Source organism: Lagopus muta, chromosome 17 (genome assembly GCF_023343835.1).
Source record: "Lagopus muta isolate bLagMut1 chromosome 17, bLagMut1 primary, whole genome shotgun sequence".
NCBI classification, from domain to species: domain Eukaryota; kingdom Metazoa; phylum Chordata; class Aves; order Galliformes; family Phasianidae; genus Lagopus; species Lagopus muta.
In genome coordinates, this window is record NC_064449.1 from 5,730,860 (window position 1) to 5,754,909 (window position 24,050).

The 24,050-nt window shown below is 47.1% G+C and overlaps 1 protein-coding gene across 5 annotated transcripts in view; it reads right to left on the reverse strand.

The window, feature by feature from the left end:
• The window catches only part of KIAA1671 (KIAA1671 ortholog), a 46,813-nt gene that overhangs the window by 13,867 nt on the left and 8,896 nt on the right, over positions 1-24,050 (reverse strand). For 3 of the 5 annotated variants that reach the window (XM_048964121.1, XM_048964123.1, XM_048964122.1), the window contains 5 exons: positions 20,900-21,031; positions 18,740-20,399; positions 18,158-18,254; positions 14,339-17,083; positions 13,696-13,821 (listed from right to left, as the gene is read on the reverse strand). In XM_048964121.1, the coding sequence (XP_048820078.1) occupies positions 13,696-13,821; positions 14,339-17,083; positions 18,158-18,254; positions 18,740-20,346 (4,575 nt within the window). In that variant the 5' untranslated portion in view covers positions 20,347-20,399; positions 20,900-21,031. Of the gene's footprint in view, positions 1-610; positions 1,846-9,408; positions 9,798-13,695; positions 13,822-14,338; positions 17,084-18,157; positions 18,255-18,739; positions 20,400-20,899; positions 21,032-24,050 lie in introns of those variants that run through there. The other 2 variants (XM_048964126.1, XM_048964125.1) reach the window with 2 other exon arrangements.

Sequence of the window (24,050 nt, forward strand, 5' to 3'; positions counted from 1 at the left end):
GCCTCGGATCCCCGATGAACAGCCCTCCCTGAGCCCATGGCACAGAATGGCTGAGGTTGGAGGGGAGCTCAGAGATCCTCCAGCCCTGCCGTGTGCTGGCTGCCCCCAGCTCAGGCTGCCCATGCATGGCCTCTGGCACCTCCAGGGATGGGGCACCACAGCTCTGGGCAGCACTGCCAGGGCCTCACTGCCCTCACACTGGGGCTTCTAGTCTGTGCAGCTTACAGTGAGTAAACAAAATTGGAGCCCTCCCCATTCACCTGGGTCTCTCAGCTTCTATCCCATGACAAAGTAGCAACGGTGCTCAGAAAAATCAGCTGGGGATAACACACTGCTCACCACTGACTGCAGGGTAAGGGCACTCAGCTCTTTTCAAGTGCAACTTCAGGCACAGCAAACAGGGGCAGGCAGAGTCACGCCGACCTGTGACACCAACACTTCCCTCACTGCCAAAGGTTTCCATCCGTGCTCCAGCCAGCTGGGAGCAGCTATCTTTACCTGTCACCGCTCCGGATCATTCCTAACCCAAAAGCAGACCAAAAAACACCACACAAAGCTAAGATTGCACGTGGGTCATCCACCCCCAAGCCTCCCACGGCGCACGGCTTACAAGGTCAGGCGGCTCCGCGCTGCTCTGCCTCTTCCTCAGCGAGGAGAAGCGCTGCTGGCTGCGCACCGAGAAGCGCCGGAAGGACTCCCGGCTGCGGGAGGCGAAGTGCCTGAAGGAGGAGGTCCGCTTCAGGGGGGCTCGGGGGCCGGCAGCCCGCTCGTGGGCCACTGCCGCCGTCACCAGGTTGAGCGCTTCCTGCAGGGATCGACGCACCGTGCCCATCCACTGGGTCATGTGAGTTTGGGCCACGGTCAGCTTGTCTCCCAGGTAATCCATCTTTATGTTATATATATATTTTTTTCCCCAGATGGATATTCAGGAATGTAATTCTCCGTGGCAGCCCCGATCGGATTCTGCAAGAAGGACTCCGTTTGTACAATATTTCCTGTGCACGTAAATAGCACTAGGCTAGCACTGCCGGCGTGCTTCTGTATTTAAATGGAGACGTGAAGCTGGAGATGGACATTCGTCAAGTAGGAAAAAAAACAAAAGGTTTTCCTACTTACAATCACGTTTGCTCAAAATAATGCTTCATTCAGCCATGTTAGGGAGAGAAATGAAGGTCTCAGTCCTGGAAATCCAGTCTTACTTTCTCATTCCGGAGCTGGATAAGCATCCCCTTTCAGAAGCCAACTTTGCACGCTGCAGCCAGTATCAGAAGGGCAGCATCCTCCCGGCAGGGCAGCAGTTCAGCACACCACGGAGCGTCCCTCCCCTGCGATCCATGCGGCCGCCGGGCTGCTCCCCATCCAGGGGCTCTGGGCACGGCGTCAGCAGCTCCCACCGCCCGCTGCCCACGGTGCCATGGTCGCAGCCAGCCCCACTGACAGACCCGAGGCCGTGCGTGCAGGAGAGCTGCGGGGCAGCGTGCTGACCGGCGCGGAGCTCTGCGCTCCCCAGGCTGAGCGCTCCGGAGCACCGCTGGCTGCTGCCAGCTCTTGGCCGCCCGCCCGGCTCCTGCGAGCTGCTCCCAAGCAGGGCGGCCTGCCTGGAACAATGCGCGGGGTGACACAGCCGCAGCAACGGGAAGGAGCTGGGCTGGGCCCTGTGCAGGCAGCGTTGCCATGGCGACGCGGAACAGCATCTCTCTGCCTGCAGCCAGGCGGGCACGGAGGGGCTGGGGGCCAGGCCAAGCTCCCGCAAGGCGCAGGTAGGGATGGGGAGGCGCAGCCCCTTCCTTACGCGTTCACCAAGCAACACTGAGATCCAAATCAGCGCCTGTCAACGATTAACCCGGGGTCAGCCATGTCCCACGTGTCACCCGGGCATGGTGACACCACGACCTGCAGCACGCCAGCCATGGAGATTTGCCTAGCCCAGAGGTGCTGGGGGCAATACTTTGTGTGCCTTTCTCACCCCACAAAGCAGAGCTGCAGGCTGTGATCAGGGCTTCTTTTTGTTTCGATGCATTGCATCATTCTCCCCTCTCCCATACGCTACCCCTTTCTGGGGTAGCAGATTTAACAGAATGAATAATTTTTAAGCAATATGGCATGAAATGGTGCCAGTTTAGGGTTTCGCTGTATCAGGAGTGCTGCCTGGAACCATGCCTATGAGCTTGGAGGAAATGGAGTTTCTTCCCTTTAAAGAGCTGAACTCTCAGCCTGGAACTCCTCACAGAGCGCACCATACCCCGTTTCTTACCCCAGAACACCTTCCATTTGTTTCGAACATTCTCAAATTAGCAGTCAAATAGAAACCCTCCGTGCTGCAAAGGAATCCAGCCAACAGAAGGAGATCTCCCCGATCGGGTGACCTTAGAGCAAGGCTCTTCTTATTTTTTAAAGTAACAGGAAAAAGATATTTAACACATTATTCTGTCTCTGTTAAGTGATGGAGATCCTGCATCCCCCCCACAGCACAGGCTCCCGAGCTCTGCACCCAAGCTGGCCAAGGCCAACAGATAGGGCTGAACTCAGCTCCCCCTGGACCACCCAGAAAAATAAGCAAGGTATGGAAGAAGGGGATTTTAGAGGAACGTTGCCTCACTGATATGCACCTCCATATCAATGCTGCGGAAAAAGCATCCTAAGAACAGGCTGCAATAGACCCAGCAAAGGCTGGAACACTTATTCCACTTTTTTATTTTTCCCCACAAAAGCTTCATAGGCTGACCTCTACACCGTGTTTTTACGAGTTCCCATGCTAGAGATGGGGTCTGCCAAGGTCAACCTTCCCTGGAGGTGCTTAAGGAAATGGTGGATGTAGAACTTCGGGACATGGTTAGTAAGCAATACTGGTAGTTGGTGGATGGTTGGACTGGGTGATTTTTAGAGGTCTTTTCCAACCTTCATGGTTCTATGATACTCCTTGTGTTCATCAGACACTACAAAATGGCACCTGAATAATTTCCTTATTTTTGCCCACAAATTGTCTATTTTGCCAACCAACATAATTCACATAGATGTCTATACTGCTCTACTTGCTGCAACAGCCACCAGCAGTCTCTGGTCAAGAAGAAAAAAATAAGTATTGATTAAAAGGAGTATTTTAGCATGAGAACTTTGAACAGTGTCTATTAGCAGTGAAAACTCTTGCGTAAGCTGAAACAAGTACTTTGTTAATATTTACACTGAATATAGTCACAGAATGCTTTGAGTTGGAAGGGACCCCCAAAGGCCATCTGGTTCCACTGCCTGCAATGCACAGGGACACCCACAGCTCCATCAGGTGCTCAAAGCTTGACCTAATGTTTGGTTTCCTCTCTTATACTCGTTTCAATCTGCAACAGTGTAATTTAAGTTCACGTGCAGTTTTAATTTGTGCTTATTCAGAATGATTGTTATGGCATCAGAACCTGACGTTAAAGCCACTTCCCTCATACGCATACCTAACTACGAGGAGACAGAAATTGGCCTCTCAGCCCATGCTTTCCAATGTTTGGCTATTTAAAAGCCCCCAGAGTTCACAGCTGTGCAGGATGAGGGGGGAGAGCGGCAGCAAAGACCTATCACTGCAATACCTTGCCCTCTTTAGGCTTTAAACACAGCGTCACCCAGCCCTGAGCTCCCTGCGTGCTGTGCTGAGCTCCAATCTGCATTCCCCTCCTGCCACCACCGCCCTTCCTCACGCACTTCACGATTTCAGCCCATTGTTTCAAGTCTGAGCTGCTCAGGGAAAGCACCTGACTGTTCCTGTAGAGCACAGGCAACACTCCACGACTTCCTAACATAAGAAACCAGAGCGCTATCAGCTCCGCAAGACAAAGCTCTGTACCTTCTGCTCTCCTTTAAGAGAAGCCATACTGAAGTAGGTACTTAAACAGCAATCTATACATGCAACAATTTAATGAATTGCAGTCAGATGATATAAAGAGGTGAGGACATCAATCCTTTTGTCCCCCACGAAGCAAGGCGCAGCTAAACATCCTGACCATGCACTGCTGTTGGACCTTGAATTGTTTCAGCGTGAAACAAAAGCTATCGATGCTAAAGCTTAGGGAATGTGCTAAAAATACATAATGATGTTTGAAGGCTCGCGTCCACAATCATTCAGCACTTCCCTTCTATCTCAGCTGAGGAGGAAAGGCTGAAAAACAAAGCAGAAACAGGAAACTCCTACAGCACAGCTCTTCTGGAAAGTACTGAAAACATTTTCTTTACATTTACCTATGTCAAGAGGATCAAGCCAAGCAAAACATGGATAAATAATGGTTGTTGGGTTGGTTTTCCCTCCCTCCATTTATACCAATAAAAAAAACCCTACTGTTATGAAAGGCTTTTGTTGCCCCATCCCTGGAGGTGGCCAAGGCCATGGACGTGCACTGGGCAGCCTGAGCTGGTGGGGAGCAGCCAGCCCTCAGCAGGGGTTGGGGCTGGGTGATCTTTGAGCCTCCCTCCAACCTCAGCTGTTGTGTGATCGTTAATAAATATTACTATACCTCCAGCACGGACTGAACGTTGCACACCAGTTAGATCCCACCAGTTGGCCACTTTTACATGCAAATGAGAATTGGCTTTACAAAACCAAGAGACACCCAAAGCATCTTCCTTCCTTGCCTGGCAGCAGCTTTCATTGCTGTCTGGCTAGAGAAACTTGGCATAATTTTTTCTTTCTCATGGAAGATGAGAACCAACTAGAGCTACTGAAGCTATAAATCTGACTTTGGGAATTCAGAAAACACTCAAAGGGAAAGCACTCTTCAGGTTGCAGGGCTCTGTCCAACTGGATTGGGTTCCCTGCCCAGGTGGGGCCCATACAAACACAATGGAGATGAAGGGCACTGTTTCCCCACCAGGGCTCTGCAATTCCTTCTGCTTCTCAGCCACATCTGCTGCACTCCTGCTCAGCACATCAAATGCCATTGAACATCCACTCACATCTGACACCTGCAACCTCCAACTCGGCGACCACAACTTGCCAGGTATGCAGTGAGCAAATAACCCACACTGCCTCTGTCACGCAGCGTGTGCTCACCAGCCCCAGCCATGAATCACCAAACCAAATACTACATTTTTCTGACCTGCGTTCGTGTTTAAGATTAACCTGGAGTTAATTTTTAAGAGAATCCCCGCACCGCAGCACGCAATCCTCGAGGAAAATCCCCCACAAAGAGCTACTTTCACCGTGCTCAAGCTGCTCTCCCCTAAATGCCATTTCCTCTCAGTACAGTAAACACGCACTGCCGTATTGACAAGTTGCAACTGCTGAAAGAACAGAAACAATAGTGGGAACTTGGCCGTCGCCCAGCGGTAGCAGCGTGGACAACAGCATGGGAAAGCAGGAATTGAGTCAAACCAACTTCACAGCAACATGTTGGCTGTGAGGTTGCCCCTGGGCTGTAGGTCCAGCTGTGGCACGGCCCCCCACCAGCAGCCCGTCCCACTGCTCCCAGCACAGCATGGCTCAGCCCTCCCAGACGTGAACCAAGAGCGCGTTACTTCCTCAAAGCATTTCATGGTAAATTGAACTTAATCCCTTTGCTATCATAGCAGACGGATGAGGATGCTGTGCGTTTCCCCAGTGTGAGATGGGATGCAGCTGCAGTGACACACAGTGGCAGCGAGCTCCAGCACACCGGGGAAGCAGCAAGCTGCTCTGCAAGGGCAAAGCAGCTGAGACCTTGTCAAAACAATCTTTGGATCTAGATTTCTAGCTTCAATAACCCAAATCGCTTGCAATTTTGTAATTACCATTCAATGACTAGCAATAATCCCAGCAGGGTTTTAGCAGTCTCTACAACTAGAGCTGGAAAATTGTCCTGAGTTAGAAATAGAGGAACAAAGTATGCTGAGCAGAAAGAAACACAGCGTTCTTCTAACCCACATTTTGACCACGCAGCTAGGATATTTTTGAAGTTCATCATCCTGCAGGTTAATCAAACACCATCTTCACTGACTGAGGTGTCTGAATCAGTACCCAAAATAGGAAAGAAGGGGACAGGCTCTGGAGTAGGGTCTGTTGGGATAGGACTAGGGGAAATGGTTTCAAACTGAAAGGGAGGAGATTCAGATTGGATATAAGAAAGAAGTTTTGACACTGAGGGCGGTGAGGCACTGCACAGGGTGCCCAGAGAGCTGGTGCTGCCCCATCCCTGCACACAGCCACGCTCAGGGGACAAGGCTGTGAGCACTGCTGGAGCTGTGGGTGTCCCTGTGCACTGCAGGCACTGGGAGCAGACGGCCTTTGGGGGCGCTTTCCGACTCCAACCATTCTATGAGTCTGTGATTCTATGAATGTACCATAAGCTTACTTGCTATTGCCCCTTCCCATTAAACAAGAAAAAGAGGTAAAAGGAACAGTGGTGTCCCACAGGCTTCTGGGAATAAAAGTGAACTTGTTTTACAGTAGAGCCACGGCCATCCTTGCAGCATCTCTGTATTTTATCGAGTTCTCAGCATCTCCCACCACTCCCCTGCCCCAGACGTCTTTCCTGCCACCCCTAGTTGAAATTAACAAAATACACATTGGATGAGATGCTAGGATGTAACTATCTCTTCCTACATGGGGTATCCACAAGAAGCCAACCCCTCACTTCTCACAGCAGCACGGTGCTCTCCAGCAGCTGCTCCCAGCTTTGCCAGCTCTGTCCCATCCAGAATGACCGATGCTCACACAGCTCTCATCGAGCCCCCAGATTTTGGCTGCTTATTGCCTCAGACACCCCAGCAGCAGCACAGATGGAGACCCCAGGGCCCTGTGCACAGCTGAGCCAGACTCTCACTGAGCACCCAGCAGAGCTGCTGCTCAGCACAGGAACCCATCTCTTCTGGAGCTAATCCAGAGTTTTCCTCTCTTTCCAGCTCTGCCCCCACTGCAAGGAGCTTGCCCTCTGTTTTCAAAGCTGGCTTAAATTACCTGGTTCTAATGCACCTGATTAATTGTTTATCAATGTGCTCCTACAGCTACATTAAAAAGAGATTGCATCACGATGTTGCAACATTCTGCAAAAAAAACCCTGGGGCAGAGCAAGAATTGCTGATAACCAAGGTGGTTATAGACAGGAACAGAACCACCTGAGAGCACTCCACCAGCAGCACAGGCCAACAGACCACTGAGCAGCACTGCAAGGGCTGCCTAGGCAAGTGAGATCCAAAGATATCTTGTATCAGCTGCAGCAAAGCTCCTCACCAGCTGTAAAAATGAGGATGAATACACCATGTACCCTGGAAAACACTCAACTATGATCAATATAGCTCGGGTCAGCAAATGACTGGCATATGAACACATGATTTCAATAAACAGCCAATTAAAGATGATGAACAGATCGGTGCTAGGAAGAAGGTATATGACAGAACAGAGAAGGAAATGACGAGGTGGTGAATACTGAGATCTGTGACTCAGCCTCTGCACTTCAGCTGCTGAGGTACAGACCATGGCAGCGTGCTGGTGAGGAAGTCCTGCTCCTCCCCTGCTCCGAGAGGCACCGCTTCATCCGACCAAACCAGACTCTTACATCATCAGCCAGGAGCCTCTGCATTCCTGAACTGCCATTCCAAAGATTCATGAAGCCTTATGTAGCCATCTGCGAGGCTCTATCAACACTCTTAGCTTTTCTCCCCCTTTATTCACTTTCACCTAGCAGGTACAGTTGAAGGAATAGCTCTCAGAAGCTTCTGTTAGTCCATCTGCTGCCTTCAAGAAACTCAACATTCGCTCCTCCCCAGGATCCTGGCTTCTCAGCACCGCATTTCAATGTTAAGCATCATGTGAAGGGGACACAAACCTAAAGGGAAGAGCTGCAGTATCTCAGACTGCTGCAGCAAGCCTCAGCAATGCTGTAAACGGTCCAGGTTTGATAGGCTTGCTTTTCTCCTCGTTATCACAGCTCTCATTGAATTAATGGACCAAACGCTGCAACCCAACAAGCCATTCTGCCCCCAGCACAGACAGCTTCTCACAAACTCTGAGCACACGCTGACGTCTCGCTGACCACTGACCGCTTCCCATGCGCTCAGGCTGACCACAGACATTCTGGTGCTCAAAAAAAAACCCACCACCACCACCAAGATGTTATTTAGAAACTTTCCTACACGTCACAACAATAAGTGCCCTATTTAAAGGCTAGGAGAGGCAACAGCACGCAGTTAGTCAGTGGTTGGCACTGAGAGAATCCAGTGATGTCCAACACCACAACAGTGCAAGAAAGCAATATGCATGGCAGAAGAGATGTAACCTACCAATAACTCCCAGCAGAGGCTTTAAAGTGCATTTTCATGATAATGTTTTTTAATTAAGAGTTGTATTCTTCTCCAGGTCTACCTAATGAATATCTTAGCTGCCCAAGATGGATTAAATAATGCAGAGCTTGACAACTAACCCTGATATCTCTGGTTACTCCTGATACAGAGAGAACTGATAATTATTTCCTTAGCAGCCTTCAGACGTAACGCCAACACACACACAAAAATAAAGTGACTGCTGTGCTCTTCCCTTAAAGCTTCTTAATATTTATGTAAATAAGTTTATATAATTCTATGAATGTCATACTTATTCTCCAGTTGTCTCTTGCAGCAGTGTGAGAAGATATACACTAACGCTTATGGAATATTTCCAGGTCTCTTAAAAGACCATATACACAGCAAATCTGCTCCGAAATGTCCAAAGAGTTCCATGTTTTACAATACTACAGTTTCCCAAACTTGGCAGCGAGATGAGATTCTCTGCTGTAAAGCAAAGCACATACACAGCAAGGCTTGTAAAAAAACTGAAGAAATTAAAGCATGACATTGAATCTAGTGTCCATTCATGAAAGCTTACAGAAATTAATCTTATCCCTTCAAATGTGGCTCTATGTGACAAACAGAAGCCTCTGAGCAGCTGGCAGGGAAAGCAGCACGCTTAAAGGAGCTTATCATTGAAGAGGGGCCTCAGAGCCGTCTGAAGAGGAAGTGCACGCTGAGAAGGAGAAACCTAGCAAAACACTCACGTTAGAAATGGTGAAAACACACAATTCCAATGCTGGTAGTGCTGGCTCTTCTGCTCACACAGCTGGCAGCAGCCCTGGCTGCAGCAGGAGAAGGAAAGTTTTGGGAAGCGGAGCCCAAAGGTTGCTCCTGAACCAGCGGGGAAGGATGTTGCAAGAGCGCAGCATGTAGAACCACAACTCTTAGATATAAACAAGGAAGAAATTTCAGCCAAAGGGTTTTCAGAGGCATCTCTAAGCAGTCCGCAGTCTCCTCGCTATAAGCTGGCATTAAAGACAAGAGAACCTGTTGCATCAAATACATCCCAAGATCAGAGAGAGCACGAAGGAACTGCAAAGCAGCACCACCGCTGCCTACAAGCTGCCCTATGAGTCAAGAACAGCTCGAAACACCCAAACTCTTCAGCGCGACGGCAGCAAAGGAGGCACTTACCCACAAATACTGCAAGAACTTCAGCAAACGCGGGCAGTAGTAATACTCCATTCTCCTGCAGCGCAAAGCTGACGCCGAACCATCGTCCTTCGGGCCGGGCCGCCCGCGCTCCCCTCCTCCGGCAGCAGCCAGGAGCACACCCACACACTTAAAGGCAGCGCGCCTCACGAGCGATGCTATCTGCACCCGCATCGCCAGCTGAGCTCTGCGCCTTTAACAGATGCTGGGGCTACTTATGGGCAGCGCTGAGCTCCCATGTGACTTCCCCACTTGTGATTGAGCATCTCGCCGCTCGCAGTTCGCCTGCCTCGTTAATCCGTGGTCTAGATTGCGAGCTGACCTTATTTGTTCTCTCGTGTGCAAGGAAAAAAACAAGGAGACACGCGAAAGAAAAGCTGCTTCTAATATAAAACTGCCTCCCGTGGACAAGAAGAAATAGACACAACAAGTGTCCTTTTTTTTTTTTATGTATATGGGACTGGAGTGCTCCCAAGAAAGCAATATGACCAAAAAAGGAAAAAGCCTGGAGAAGTGAGGCTGCCACCCAGCACCCGTCATCCCTAGGGCTGCTGGAATAGGAAGCTGGGCTGCTGGGGCCTGGTGGGGAGCACCACTGCAGACACAGCACCGCAAGCTGCTTCTGCTTTGTGTGAGCCATGCCTTCAGCTTTTAATTCCAGACTGAGTCAGTTTTTAGGCTAGCAGAACAATATGCACACGTCCGGTTTCAAGCTTCCATCTGGAGAGAAGATGTAATATCAGAGGCTTTACGCCATCAGAAGACAAGAGAGCTTGCTTTTTGCTGGGCACAATGGGGCTGCTGGGGGCAGACTGGAGAGCACTGGGGAGCTGGGATGGGTCCCACCACCCTTCATCCATGCATGCTCATAGAATATTTACCTTCTCTAGCAGTTCAGTTTTAAAAATCAGCTCATGATTTTGTTAAAGCGTTCCCACCCGCGCATCAGCCTCAATAACTGTGTTTATGTATCACTGCACTATGGATACCAGACTGTCTCACCAAAGTAAACATGAAGATGAAAAAAACAACAAATCAAACAAAGAACCAGAGGCTTTGGAAGGGACCACGCTCACCCCAGTTCCAGTATCTTTTAAAAGTAAAAGCACTTTGCTTTTAACCATATATGTGTTGGTTGCAAGTCACAGCTGCAACCCAGGTTGTCACTTCATCATCATAGAAGTGTTTGAGGTGGAAAGGACCCCCAAAGGCCGTCTGTTCCCAGTGCCTGCAGTGCACAGGGACACCCACAGCTCCAGCAGTGCTCACAGCCCCGTGCCCTGAGCGTGGCTGTGTGCAGGGATGGGGCAGCACCAGCTCTCTGGGCACCCTGTGCAGTGCCTCACTGTCCTCAGTGTCAAAACTTCTTCCTTATATCCAATCTAAATCTCCTCCCTTTCAGTTTGAAACCATTTCCCCTTGTCTTATCACACACACCGTGCTCAAGAGTTTGGCCCCTTCCTTCTTACAGCTCAGACAGTGGCACAGGTTCCCCACACCTCCTCCTGCCCAGGGATGACCCACGTGGCACATCCCGCACTTTTTACTTCCTATCAGCTCTGATGACTGAATCAGACATTGAGGTTTGTGACCCAACGTCAGAATTAGAGACCTGTGTCAGCTGAGATGGAACAACTGGTGAAAGACACCGCTTGAAAACGCCTTCCATGATTCACGTGGCTCACCACAGCACACTGCAGCTCCAGGATCAAGCTGTGGGTGCCCCCATGCATTGCAGGGGAGCGGGACCAAATGGCCTTTTTGGCCATCCAGCTCAAACCATTCTATGATTCTGTGTTGGAATACCTTTAGTAATTGTACCTTAGCACTTAAATATTTATAACACATTCAGTCACTGGATTAACAAAAAAAAACAGTAGCAGCAAAGATTCTAATCAAGGTTAACTAAGAGAGCATGTTGACCAAACCACTGATTTCACAGTGGGGAAAATGGAGAGAGATGAAATACAATGTAGGGCTTTAAATGCTAGGATTTCAATATTTCTTCCTGCACTGATTTTATAGCAGAAACTAAGGTCTCAAGTCTATTCCTAATGAATAAATCAGCGAGAAAGTGCTGCTTTCTCTGCTGCAGGAAAGCAGGCAGCACAAGGCTTTGGGTTGACAAAAAGGACGAGTGTTGTGACCCAAAGCCTCCACTAACAAATTCCATTAGGGAAATTTTATTCTCCCAAAGAGCAGTCAGACACTGGCACAGGCTGCCCAGGGAGACGGTGGGGTCATTGCCCCTGGAGGTGCTCAAGGAACATGGAGACGTGGCCCTGAGGGACAGGTTAGTGAGCATGCTGGGGGTGGGCTGATGGTTGGACTGGATGACCTTGTTGGAGAATACCTCCTCTGATGACTCTATGCTTCTATGAATGAGGATAGGTTGGACTTGGTGATCTTAAAGGTCTTTTCCAATCTTAATGATTATGTTCTAATCCTCAAGAAACAGGAAAAGCCATTTGCACAGGGGCGCATGGACGTGGCACTAAGGGACATGACCTGGTGACAACACTCAGGAAGTAAGCTCAATGCTTCCACTTGAGTCTGAACCTTGATTTTCCAGCACAGTGACTCCAGGATTCCATTCCTCCACCAGAGGGAAGCATTACAACGTACAAACAGCCAAAAGTTGTCGTCTTTAAGATGAGCACAAGGCACTACTGACCTCAGTGCCAGCAATGGCTCTGCTCTACAGCTTCCTGTGACATCCATGTGGGGCCCTGGGCCACATGGAGACATGGTGAGTTCTATTACCCCAAAACTACTACTGACAGCAGTCTTCTCCCACACATTCTACACAAGGCTGTCAACAGCTATCTTTGCATACTTGCACTACAAACAGGTGACATACAGTAACTCTGGGGGACTGGATGATAACCACCAAGTCTATAAGCAGTCCAGACTTCCCACTAGTGGTCAGTCAAGCAGAATCCCACGCTAAGAATGGAAAGGCAAGGTGAAAACAGCCCTCTGTACCTCCCATGAAGTTTTAGGACCGGAATCATAACAGTATGAGTTTGTTTCCAAAGCTTTTGTTGAGAAACTTGTTTACAAAGCCAATACAGACTGTCAAAAGTCACTGTATTGAATTTTCTTTTTCTTCAGTAGTACACAACACAAACCTGCCAACACTTCCTCTCCTCAGCTGCAGCAACAGCAGCAGTGTGTACAAAAAGAGGCTCTGTAGAGAGCTATGCATCCCATCACCACACGAGTGTGCTAGCAGTCCAAGAGAAGGGATGAGACTTGACCTTGGGACAGGGAAGAACAGTGACATCCTTCTGTCATCTTCTCTACAAAAATAGAATGATTTTGAGAAGATGCAGGACAGTCAGATCTCTAGAACTACAAATATGTGCATATAGAATTACAAAATGTGCTCTGAAGTCACCGCAGGATTGTTCTACTGTGCCAAAACTGGGTTCATGCACAAGGCTTAAAAAAAAAAACAAACCAAAAAAGCACAGCACTTGTAATGAATCAGAGCCAGTCCTTCCAGTAAGGAAGGATTTCATTGGGAGCATCATCACCTCCCACAAAATCAGAGTTCTGTGTTGTTGATACGCTATTTAAATGCTTGATTTTCCACAGAACACACTGATATTTCATTTGTTTTGCAGCTTTGGAAAGATTCAGATCTTTACCCTGCGTTTCAGGAGAGAGGATGTTAACTGTTTCCTAAAATCAAGCGTACGTGTGGGCTGACATAGGAGGCCATCCTGCAAGCTAGTACAATGTCTCCCAACATCTGAAGAGGGAATTTACCCCACTAAGAGAAAAATCAGACTGCTGAGAAAAGTAAGCTGTGATTATTCCTGTAATTAGTTGTCTATTTGCCTACAGAAAGAAAATTAAACTCATAATTTTTCAGACTATGATCCAGTTCCATTTGTCCACACGGTTTTCCAAAGAGATCGCAATGACCAACTTCCATGATCTAAGCTGAGGAAAAACAAGCAGCACAATGACCCAGTCCCACGCCTTAAGAGTTCAGGATGAAAAATCTTTGTTTAGAAAGAAACATAAACAAGCTGTACAGTTAATGTGTTATGTTAGGAGACCTGGCACAGACCAGCGTGGTGAAAGCACTCCCTACTAGTTCAACTGCACAGGAAGAACATGTGCTCCTCCTGCTCACAAGGCACATACACTCCTTCACAACTATTTGAAAAACAGGGAAAACAGCTCTGAATGAAGCAAGCCAGGCCGCACCTCCCTTATCTCTTCCTTCACCCAAGCACCTCCTCCAAAATAACATACCGTTATGCTCTCCGCCCTTCTGTCCTTATAAAAAAAGCTGTGACTTCTTCTCTGAGTAGAAACAAAGGAAAATTCTCTTCCACCTGTTTTTTCTGAACTCTGCTTGGTCCACTCTTTCCTAGGAGCCTGTTAAAATAAAGGCATAGGCATCACTAAGAATACATACAGAGGCGTACACAAAATGCCTTTTCCCATGTTGTACTTTCAAAAGATTGCACCCATCAACACCCAACTGGCTGTGCATTCATGCATTAACCTGTCACCTGCACCAGGGAAACACCTGCATTTCACTAACATCAGTGCCAGCACTGAAGTTTCAGGGATAAATGAGGGGAATTCAGTCACCTGATAGGTACAAAAACAAAGCTGCAGAGTCAGCAATGTAACCCCCCTCGTGTTCAAAGCTTGAACAACACACGCACACTTTCCAAAGACTTGTCTGTAAAGATACCAATTAATACTCATGCACTTGAAACACAAAGTCTGGTACAACACAGATGCCATGAGAAAATACACCAGAAGGAAATTGAGTCTATTGAAAAGTGTGTGCGTGTCACCCAGAAGCCCCACTGAGACACAACAAAATCTTTTCCTGGCTTTCATTTCCAGTCACAGGAAGCAGTTAAGTACTGTTTGGCAATACCTTCTTATCCTCGTGGAAGAAAGATTCCGACTGAGATGAGACCTTGGTTTTCCACTCATTATCCACACCCTCTGGTGGGAAGCTCTGCCTGGAGCGGTACAGGTCCTTTCTCCCTCTCACTTCTTGCATGAGTGCTAGACCATCTTTTCCTGGGCGGCTCTTTTCTGAATAGGAACGTCTCAGATCTGCGGGTGCACTTCCTAAGCCAGATGTATAGCTCTTCCAATCTTTTGCTTTGCTTTTCACACTGGAAGACTCGTTGGCACAGGTCACCTTACTCACATCATCTCTGTCCTTTATTACAGAGCTCCTCGTTACGTTTTTGCTCCAGTCACCTTCCAGAGTCACCTCTGAGAACTGCTCTTTTGTGACCACCTTCTTCTGTAATAGCCCATCATTGGCCTTTATGGACAGCCTGGAAGCAAAATTAACTTCCAATTTTTGGTCCACACCAACTGCATGCACAGGCTGCACCTTGTCAATCACAACTTGTGAACTTTGGTTCCTGGAAGTTAAATTCATGTCCTCATCATCATCAATGATGAATGTTTTCTTTGCAGTGAACTCCACAGGAGAATTGGCAAACTTATCTGGAAACAAGCAGCTGGGATTTTCCCAGGGAGGAGAGCTAAACTTTCTCTCTTTGGACTTGTGTTTATCAGACTCGGGGCCATGGGAATCCAATTTCTCTTCGCTCTTTTCAGTCAGAACTGATTTCTCTGGCCTGTGGTACTCCTCCGCACGCTCACCCTGTTTGCTATTAACAGCATGGTGATCTGATCCCTTCCACTCCTTCCAGGTATAGGAAGAAGTCACCCTGTCTGACACGTTCCTTTTGTTCTTTGATTTGTTCCTACCAAATAAACTATGCTCCTCAGAGACCCTGTCTTGAATACTACTGCCCTTCACAGATTCTTCTTTATATTCTGCCATAAGGGCATCAATGTCAAGAACCTGGGGCCTGTAACCATCCTCAGCCTTCCTTCCAGATACACCATAGCTGCTTTCAGAGCTCTTCTGCGTGACTACTTCACCATCTTTGTGCAGCTGTGCAAAATGCAGGGAGGATCGGGGTTCGTGGTAAGAGGAGATCTTTCCCCTGCTACTTTTCAGATCAGTTTGAGCCATATTTTCCCGTTCCTGTTTTAACAGAAAAGCATCAACATCTATGATTTTCTCTTTAGATGGATCCAGACCTTTCTCATAACGCTTCTGGTTATCTTTCCCAAACACATGAAAATTACCAGATGCAGTGTTTTTGGAAAAAGCATTATCTTTGTCCTCCCCCTTTCCCCAATCCTTTTTAATGTACACTTCTCGTGACTCTTCTCTACAATCCGTACTCATCATGCTTTTATCTTGTTTGGACCTACCAGAAAAATCAGGACCCAGATTAATTGCTCCTCCCTCACTTGAGCTAGAAATTTTACTACTTACGCTTGTACTTGAAGTACCAACAAAGCTCTTCTCTTTTTTGATACTGGGAATTTGATAAGTCACTGCAAAATACGTCGCCTTTGGTTCAAAGGCAGAACTCTGATTTTTCAAGTGCTCATCAGAACTGCCGGCAGCAGTTTGGTTTGCCTCATTTCCCTCCATCCGCTCTTTGATATTTCTCTTCTTAAGTGAACCTTCTTCCAATTGCAGTGAATCTGCCCAACTCAGCCTTTTTGTATTTTCAGGCGTGAGCCAGCTGATCTCTTCTGCCTTGACAGAATCATGAGGCAAGGTTTTCCTCCTCCACCTCTCAGAAGCCTTCAAATCAGAAATGCTACTTTTAGTTCTCCTGACCTTTTCTTCTGCATCTATTGCTCTCATTTTTTCTCTGTTTTCAGGAGCTCTACTACGTAAACCAAAGTCTTGGTCTTTGCAGTTTGAGTCTACATTTCTCCTCACAGCAAAAGCTCTAGATTCCTCTTTCACATCAGGATGGAGGCTACTGGAAGATTTACATAATTGCCCACTTAGAAGCACCGAAGACGAATGGACCTGCTGTTTTTTTACACTGGTTGAGATAACTTCGTGACCAAAGCTGGGTCCAAATTCATAGTCTATTCCTCCTTGTCTAAAACTCCTTTTCTCAGAAGAGCATTTAACCACATTAGACCTTCCTGTTTCATCAGTGGAAGAGTCTTCACTCCTGTCTGTTTTAACTTCAGCATGTAGCTTGCTTGCTTTCTCATTTATTCCAGAGCATTTACTTTTGTTTGTAGAGTAAGGTATTTTTTCAGGTATTAATACTGGATCACTTTCAGTTTTATCCAAGTCTTTTTTTCGTTCAGATAAAGTGCATTCACTGGAGAAAAAATCATTAGGATCCCTACAAGCAGACTTGCTTGGGAAAGCTTCTCCCACCCACGAACGCCTGGTGTGACCCAAAGTCACCACGTCAGGCTTTGCTTCGAGCTCACCACTCGTTTTCAGTGGCAAAGCAGTTCCAGGGAGATCGTCAGCAACATTGTGCCTCTGAACATTATGGTCAAACATGGTGGCTCGGACAGTTTTAATGCAGGTTTTTTCCGTCACATTGGTTGGTTTTAATCTCTTCTCAAAGCTGCTTATGAACGAGACGGAATTTTCACTTTGCTGAGAAAAGCGTTGGTTGTCTCCAGGGAAGCTTCCCTTTGTCTCTGCCTGATCCATTCTGTTGGTTATTTTTAAAACCTGACGGGATTTCCAAGGGTTCCCAGCTGCATTCGCCTCGCTGGGATCTCCGCTATGAGCGAGCACGGTCATCTCCTTGCTCTGGAACAAGAAAAGACCAACAGTTATGACTGGTACACACCTATAGATAAAACATCAACTCCATTTCACTACACAGCCTGGGCAAGTTAGCCACATCCCTCTTTAAACACAAAATCCATTGAGACACCGGTAATCTAAGTAGCAGTGCATGGCACCAGTCTGAATTACCGCATAGCTTAATATTCACTGCCTCGTCCTACAAGGGTTCAATCATTCTTCAAGTTAAAAATTGTAACATTAGGAATTGACTTAAGGGTCTTTAAAAAAAAAACAAACAAAAAACTGATCAAGGGAATGTTTTAAATCCTACTTTATTGTCTAATTCCGAAAACAGTGCTTCCATTAATGGAAGATGTTCCTTTTAAAGCAAATCTATCTCCTTTAAAAGGAAATCCATCTATGGACATGTCTTAACCAAGCTGTGAGTTCCTCTATCACGCACACTCCTGTCTTAAACCTACATAGGAAAAAAAACACACGGCCATAAGAGCTCACAAGAAATATCCTCAAAACAACATTAGATCTCCAGTGCTATGAAGCATCAGCAGAGAAGTTGTTTTGAAATGCCAACATGTTCCTTAGGAACAGCTTTTCCAGCACTGTGCTATCTGTACAGTATTCAGTGGTCAGAACTGCTAAACTAAACATTATTTAGGAGACTGATAAACGCACAGCATGTATTAAGGAGTTGTGACTCAGATGTGGAGTTTGGTACGTTCGTGCTGTCCTTACAGAAAATGAAGGCTAATTGCTACATGGAACCACAACAGCTGTTGCCTACATACACTAAAAGTTCCATTAAAGTAGTACACAGTGTGTTTCACTTTATACCACTGCATGCCTTAAACAGCATGCACGTTTAACTTCGTAAAAGCTCAACACCATCCTCCCATCCAGTGCCTAAAGATAGACTTACACAAGTAAACCTATTAGGATTATGCCATTCTTAATACTCCTGATGCCCGCTTTAAAGTCATTGATTGGTAAAGATGCATGGGCTGCAGAGTATAGGGCTCTCTGCACTCCAAATGCAAGCCTAACTGGAGGCTACACTGACTGATGCCATTTTCTTACTTTTTGATGCTCTCTTGTTTCACTCCCAAAGCCATTCCTAACTTCAGCAGCTTTCTCAGGCTTCACTTCGCTGGTTGATGACGTTGGACTTGAAAACCTAAGACAAAAGGCTCCGTTCAGTTCTTTCAGATCCAATTAGTTAACATTTACACTTTCTACCAAAGCAGACCGATGACTCACCATCTCATATCAAAAAGAAATCACCCAGAAAGTATTTCTTAGAGAGGAAACACTGCTATTTCATGTCACAACTAATGGTAGTCAGTGGTTTTACTGCATCTAGACCAAAGGACTAACAATTTTTCAGTAAGCAAAGTAGCTTATTGTACACCATAAGATTTTTGAGATGCATGATAATGCAAAATGGTAGAAAATGTTATTAACATTCTCACGCCTCAGTTACATTTATCTTCCATATTTCCATCCCAATGCTGGAAAGGACCCTCCAAGGCCATCTGGTCCCACTGCCTGCAATGCACAGGGACATCCAGATCAGGCTGCTCTGAGCCTGGTCCAGCCTGACCTTGAATTATGGAACTCAGTGAAGCCAAGAGAATGAAGCAGAACGTTTCTGAAACCTACATCTTTGTCAGGTCTGCAGAAAGCGGCCGCGATTGGAGCGATCTGCGAAGGTTCCCTGGCTTAGCATCCGTGCTTTCTGTTGTCAGTTCTTTGATTCTCTGCTGGATGTTCATGCACTTGTTTTCCCTCTCAGCAGCCGACGGGAGAGTCTCTGTATCTACAGAGGTACTGGGATTTTCTGACGTGAACAAACTGATGTGTTTTTTAACACTTCCTCTTACGATGCTGTTTTCCTTCTCTGAGGAAGCTGCAGGGCTTTCACAGCTGACAAACACACACGTTTCTTTCTGATCCAACCTCTTCCCTTCCCTGTTTGTTCTGCTTTCACCAGTGCTTTCAAAGGCTCTCTCAGAACTATGCAAATTAGTCACTATGCTTGGTTTTGTCTCAGTTTGCTCACTTTCAGATTTCTGCTTTGCTTCCCACATGCGTTTTCCTTTATTTAGGATGCCAATCTCCTGACTGCTGCATTTCAAACTTGTTTTTGAAGAGCTGCCTTTATCTAATTCCGCTTCTTCCGTTTTTGGCCCCATTTCAGACTGACCATGGCTGCCCACGTCAGTGAAAGAAGTTACTGATATGCTCTCCTTGCTCTCATGGGATGAGCAAATCTTCTTGCTCGTAGAAAGGTCTTTAAGTTCAAATTTAGCTGTCAGGTCCATGGACAAAGGCCTTGGTTTCCTAACCCATGATTTCTCTGTAGGAGACTTTTCCTCAGAAGCTTCCACAGTACGATGCTTTTGATCTCTCAAAGATTCCAGAAAAACAGCAGATACTGGTCTGGGTTTTGGCCTTTGCTGCACATCAAGAGAAAGATCAACTTTACTGTTTACGTTATTTGCATCAGTGTTGTTTCTCTCCACTGGATGATCTTCAGTAGCATCTCTCTTTTCTCCAGTTTTGAGGGAGTTCCAGGACACTGGTCGAAGACTGGAGGAAAGCGATATCTGCCTGTGAAGAGACCCTTCAGGACTCCTGGATGTCTCAGGCGATGGCTGAGATGGTTTCTCCTGCTTCACACTGCACTGAGGCTCTTTTGTCTGCATAGTACTCACCACTCTGCAGTCAGCAGCCCCTTTTCCTTGGGCCAGGCTTACCTTTGACTGCTCTGTGCCCGCCGTCTCAAAAAGAATGACAGTATTCGTATTGTGACCGCTGTAGAAGGTCATGTTTGTGACCACTTCGCTGCCAGCCTTGCTTTCATTTCCGATGGCTTTCTGATCTACTAATGGAGGAACGTTTCCACCCAATACCTTGGCAGATGCTGTTTCTTCAGAAGGCTTTCTGATAACACTGCTTGATCTAAAACCTGTAAGAGGTGGTTTTACATTTGCAAAAGTATCTGACGGCGTATCTTTAGAGAAAGGTTTGGGGAAGAGCCTTGGCCTCGATCCCAGCGATGGCATTGTTGCAGACCTCAGAGTGCTCCCAAATTTGTTCTTCTCTTCGAGCGTTAGCGATGCTGAAGGCTCCTTTGTTTTGCTGCTTACATCTGAGAGCACGCTTACATACACTCGCTGTGATTTATCTTCAGTTCTGATCTCGTTTAAGTCGGGTACTGTCGTCAAAGACGCCAAAGTAGAATTTATCTCAACTCTTGTTGCCATAGTTGTAATTACACATTCAACAGAACTGACAAAATCCAACAAAGAAGGAGAATCTACAAGGAAAGAAAACACAAGTATTGCTGTAGAGTCGGCACAAATATCCAACAAATTCATTCCAACTTTAACTCAGGAGGTAGCTAAGCTCACATTAAGGTGTTTCAGATATGCATGTGCATCACACAACAAAAAGCTTATTTCTCTTAAAAAAAAAACACCAGCAAAACACACCATTATTCATCAGTTAGGCCCAACAAACAAAAAACATGGCAAAACTGACAAAAGCATCTGTACAGCTCTGAGTTATCAGCGCTCAAGCAGATTTCATTGGTTAAATTGCTTTAAAAAATAATTTCTTTCTAAAGCAGGCTTCCCCACATGGATGTACAAACTTCACTCCTTTTCACTATACACATAGCTGGCAAGTATATTCTTTCACTCTACCAAAAATAGGGAGGTCAGTGTGACTGAAATTGTTATTTATCAGTTACAACCTGCAGCTGAACAGAAACAAACACATATCCCATGCATTTCCAAAAGCTTTGCTGCTACTCACCGTGACGTGCATGTTCTGCTGCAGCTGATGGATCCGAGCCCACTCACTTCTCATAGTGAAGAGTGGAGTTTGCCAAGATCACACTAAGAACCAGAGGAAGGGATCACTTCAGCAGCGTGGATCAGACCTCTCCTGCAAATCAGAGAACGTTCAGAGTCTGGCCTGGCACACAATCAGATCTACATGGGTAATACCACTGGAGACAAAAATCCTGAGTATTCCAAGGCAAAATGCTGGCACCTGCTCTGAAACAAAGGCACTGGATCTAACTGTGTGGAATAAGAGAATGTGTACTTATCAGTTACTGTAAAATCAACAAAAAATTACCACCTGAACCACCTGCAACTGTGAAGGGTAAATAACTCGGTCAGCACAACAGCTATTAAATGCAAACACAGTTAAATCCACATTTCAATGAGTGCTGTCTGCAAATTCAAGTGTTGTCCATCACTGGTTAAACACTGAGCTCTGTGTTACTGTAATCTCAATTACTGTAATTTACTTTCTATTGTAAATCTCCTTCCTGCGACAACCTTGTGGGAAGGCCTACCTGCAGGCTGACCTTCAAATGGCCCATTTTCCACCTAAACACGGCTTCTACCGTGACAAAGCAGTTTTTCCAACATCTCCCCATAAAGGCAGATTAGCTCTGCCTTTAATCACATTCTTGCTGCACAGATGAGGGAAAACCAGCAGCAGCCGCCCCCCCTCAGGCTCACCTTTTGCCAGGCCCCTTCCCCTGCCAATGCACTCAAACTTCTGCCCCAGCTGCTCACCCCAAACCCCTCCAGTCTGTGGTTTCTTCTTTCCAAAATAGTCCTGGACCCAATCAGCTTATCGGCATCAATCTGTTCCTTCCACGATCTCACAGATCCTCATGAAATCTTCCTTCCTCTCCCTCTCCTTATTCTAAGAAACGCCATCAAAATCCGATTAAAATGCTCTCACATTCCTAGGATGAAAGGCTTTGTGAAGAGCAGCTATGCCCTAAAAGCAGAAGAGGAACACTGCTGAAGCAAGGGCAATGCTAGCAGTAGCAAGACATCAAGATTCATAGAACCACGGGAGTCAGAAGGGAGCTCCACAGGCCGTCTGCTCCCACTGCCCACAGTGCACAGGGATGCCCACAGCTCCAGCAGCGCTCACAGCCCCATCCCTGACTGTGGCTGCATGCAGGGATGGGGCATCCATCCACTGATGCCTTCCCGTACTCAAGCATCAGAGCTTTCTCTCCAGAAAAGAAGCAAGGAGCACAGAGCTTCTTAAACGGAATCACAGCTGATCCGCAGTGGAACGCAAGGCGGTGGTATATAATGCAGGACATAATCCTTGCTCGCAGCACTCAGCTCGCTTTCCCCAGCCAACATTCCTAAAGCACCATTTACCCATTCTCCTTACGCTCACTGCTTTGTTACACTGCGCTGCACTCAGCTTCCGAGCTGAAAACTCATTTTTCCTACATGATCTACATGAAGTCCATTTCCAGGTTTTAAATTCGGATAACTCAGCTATCCTACAAGAGAAACATGACCCCCAAAATGGAAAGAAGAGCAAAATATTAGAATCACAGGACTGAGTCAGAAGGGACTCTTAAAGCTCACCCGGTGCATGGATAGATGGGGGAAAGAAGCACCTCAGCCCACTGGCACCACATCCTGCACAACCTGTGTCCCAGTGCCACCGTGTGCCCACACGTACCGATGGTGCTGGTGTCCTGCAATGCTCCTCCTGCCTTCAGCACCCAGCAGCAGCCTCTTCCCTCACTCCCCTTCCTCAGCTTCAGCCCACCTGTGGGTACACAGGACCTTCCTGCCCTGCCGACCCACTATGGGACGCTGCCAACATCGGAGCCCTGTCTGCGCTCGAACCGCCTTCAATCCTCCCCATCCCGAGGCGCTGCCTTCATTTCATTTTGTTTCAATTAAGCGATCTATCCTCCCCAAGCACGCTGATGTTGCATAGCAGAAACCAAAGCGGATTACTCACTGCAGGGCGTCATTTTGGCCATGTTGGGGAGGGAAGGGCTCCACGCAGCTGCCTGCCCCGCCGTGCCCACCGGCGCACCGCTCTTACTTACATCAGCACTAAGTCCCATAAGCCTATTAGGACAACAGGAGCAGCAGCCTGCAGATAATTTTTCCACCACGAATCACGTGATTATAGCCAACTTCCTTGCTCGCATGCTTTAAATGGTACAGAGATTTGTACAGCGGAGAGGCAGCAGCTCCCGAGCACCCTGCAATGCCATCAGTGTGTTCATCCATTGGGCAGCTCTGTGTTGGTATAGCAAAGCACAGCAGCTACCAACAACCACCTCCATCCACTGCAGAGACACAGAGCAGTGCTGGATTTATTTCACTGCTTCTATGACAAGTTTTCCCATTAACCAAGTGCCCCGGTCTTAAAAAAGTTACTTTTTCTTCCCCCCGCCTACCAGTTATGCATTGGAATCAAAGCCTACGGCAACCCTTCTTAAGCAGTCTGCTGCCTCCTGCAATGCTCAGAGCCGCTGATAGGATCTGCCCTGCTAATTATTTAATCCCATCACTTATCATGCACGTATGAACAAAGATTGGCTTAACCGCATGCGTGTGTCCCACCAAGAGCATGAGGCTTTCTGCAGCACAGTCAGGAAATACAAGGCATGGCAAGAGCTTCAAGAGAACACAGTGCTTGCTCTGCTGCCAGTAATGAAAGTTTCCTGGTAGAAATCTAAAAATAAGTGCTCCACATCTCACCAGACAGACACGACCTGCAAAGTCCCAAACATCTTTAATGCAAACCCTTCCAAGGACTGCAAGATCCCCATTCCCCGTGTGCAAACGTGGTTGAAGCTTTTAGTTCATCAAAGGTCAAAGTACTGTTCTTTGGGAAATCGAAGTCCAGCCCTATCCCAAGGGTGAACTGCTCTGCCCTGACATTTTCTCCCGTTGCAGAGAAAGGTTAGTGTTCTGTTCAACAAAGAGTCAGCCTATAAATAGCAGCATTTACAAGCACTTGTAAATCTCTAATTGCTATTGCCAGTGCAATTGCATAACTATCATCAGTTAAAGCTCCACTGAGATCCAGACATGCACTAAAGAACAGAAATATTTTCCATCTTTTTGATTATGTGCTGGCATCCCAGTGCTGGAGGGGCAACCCAACACCT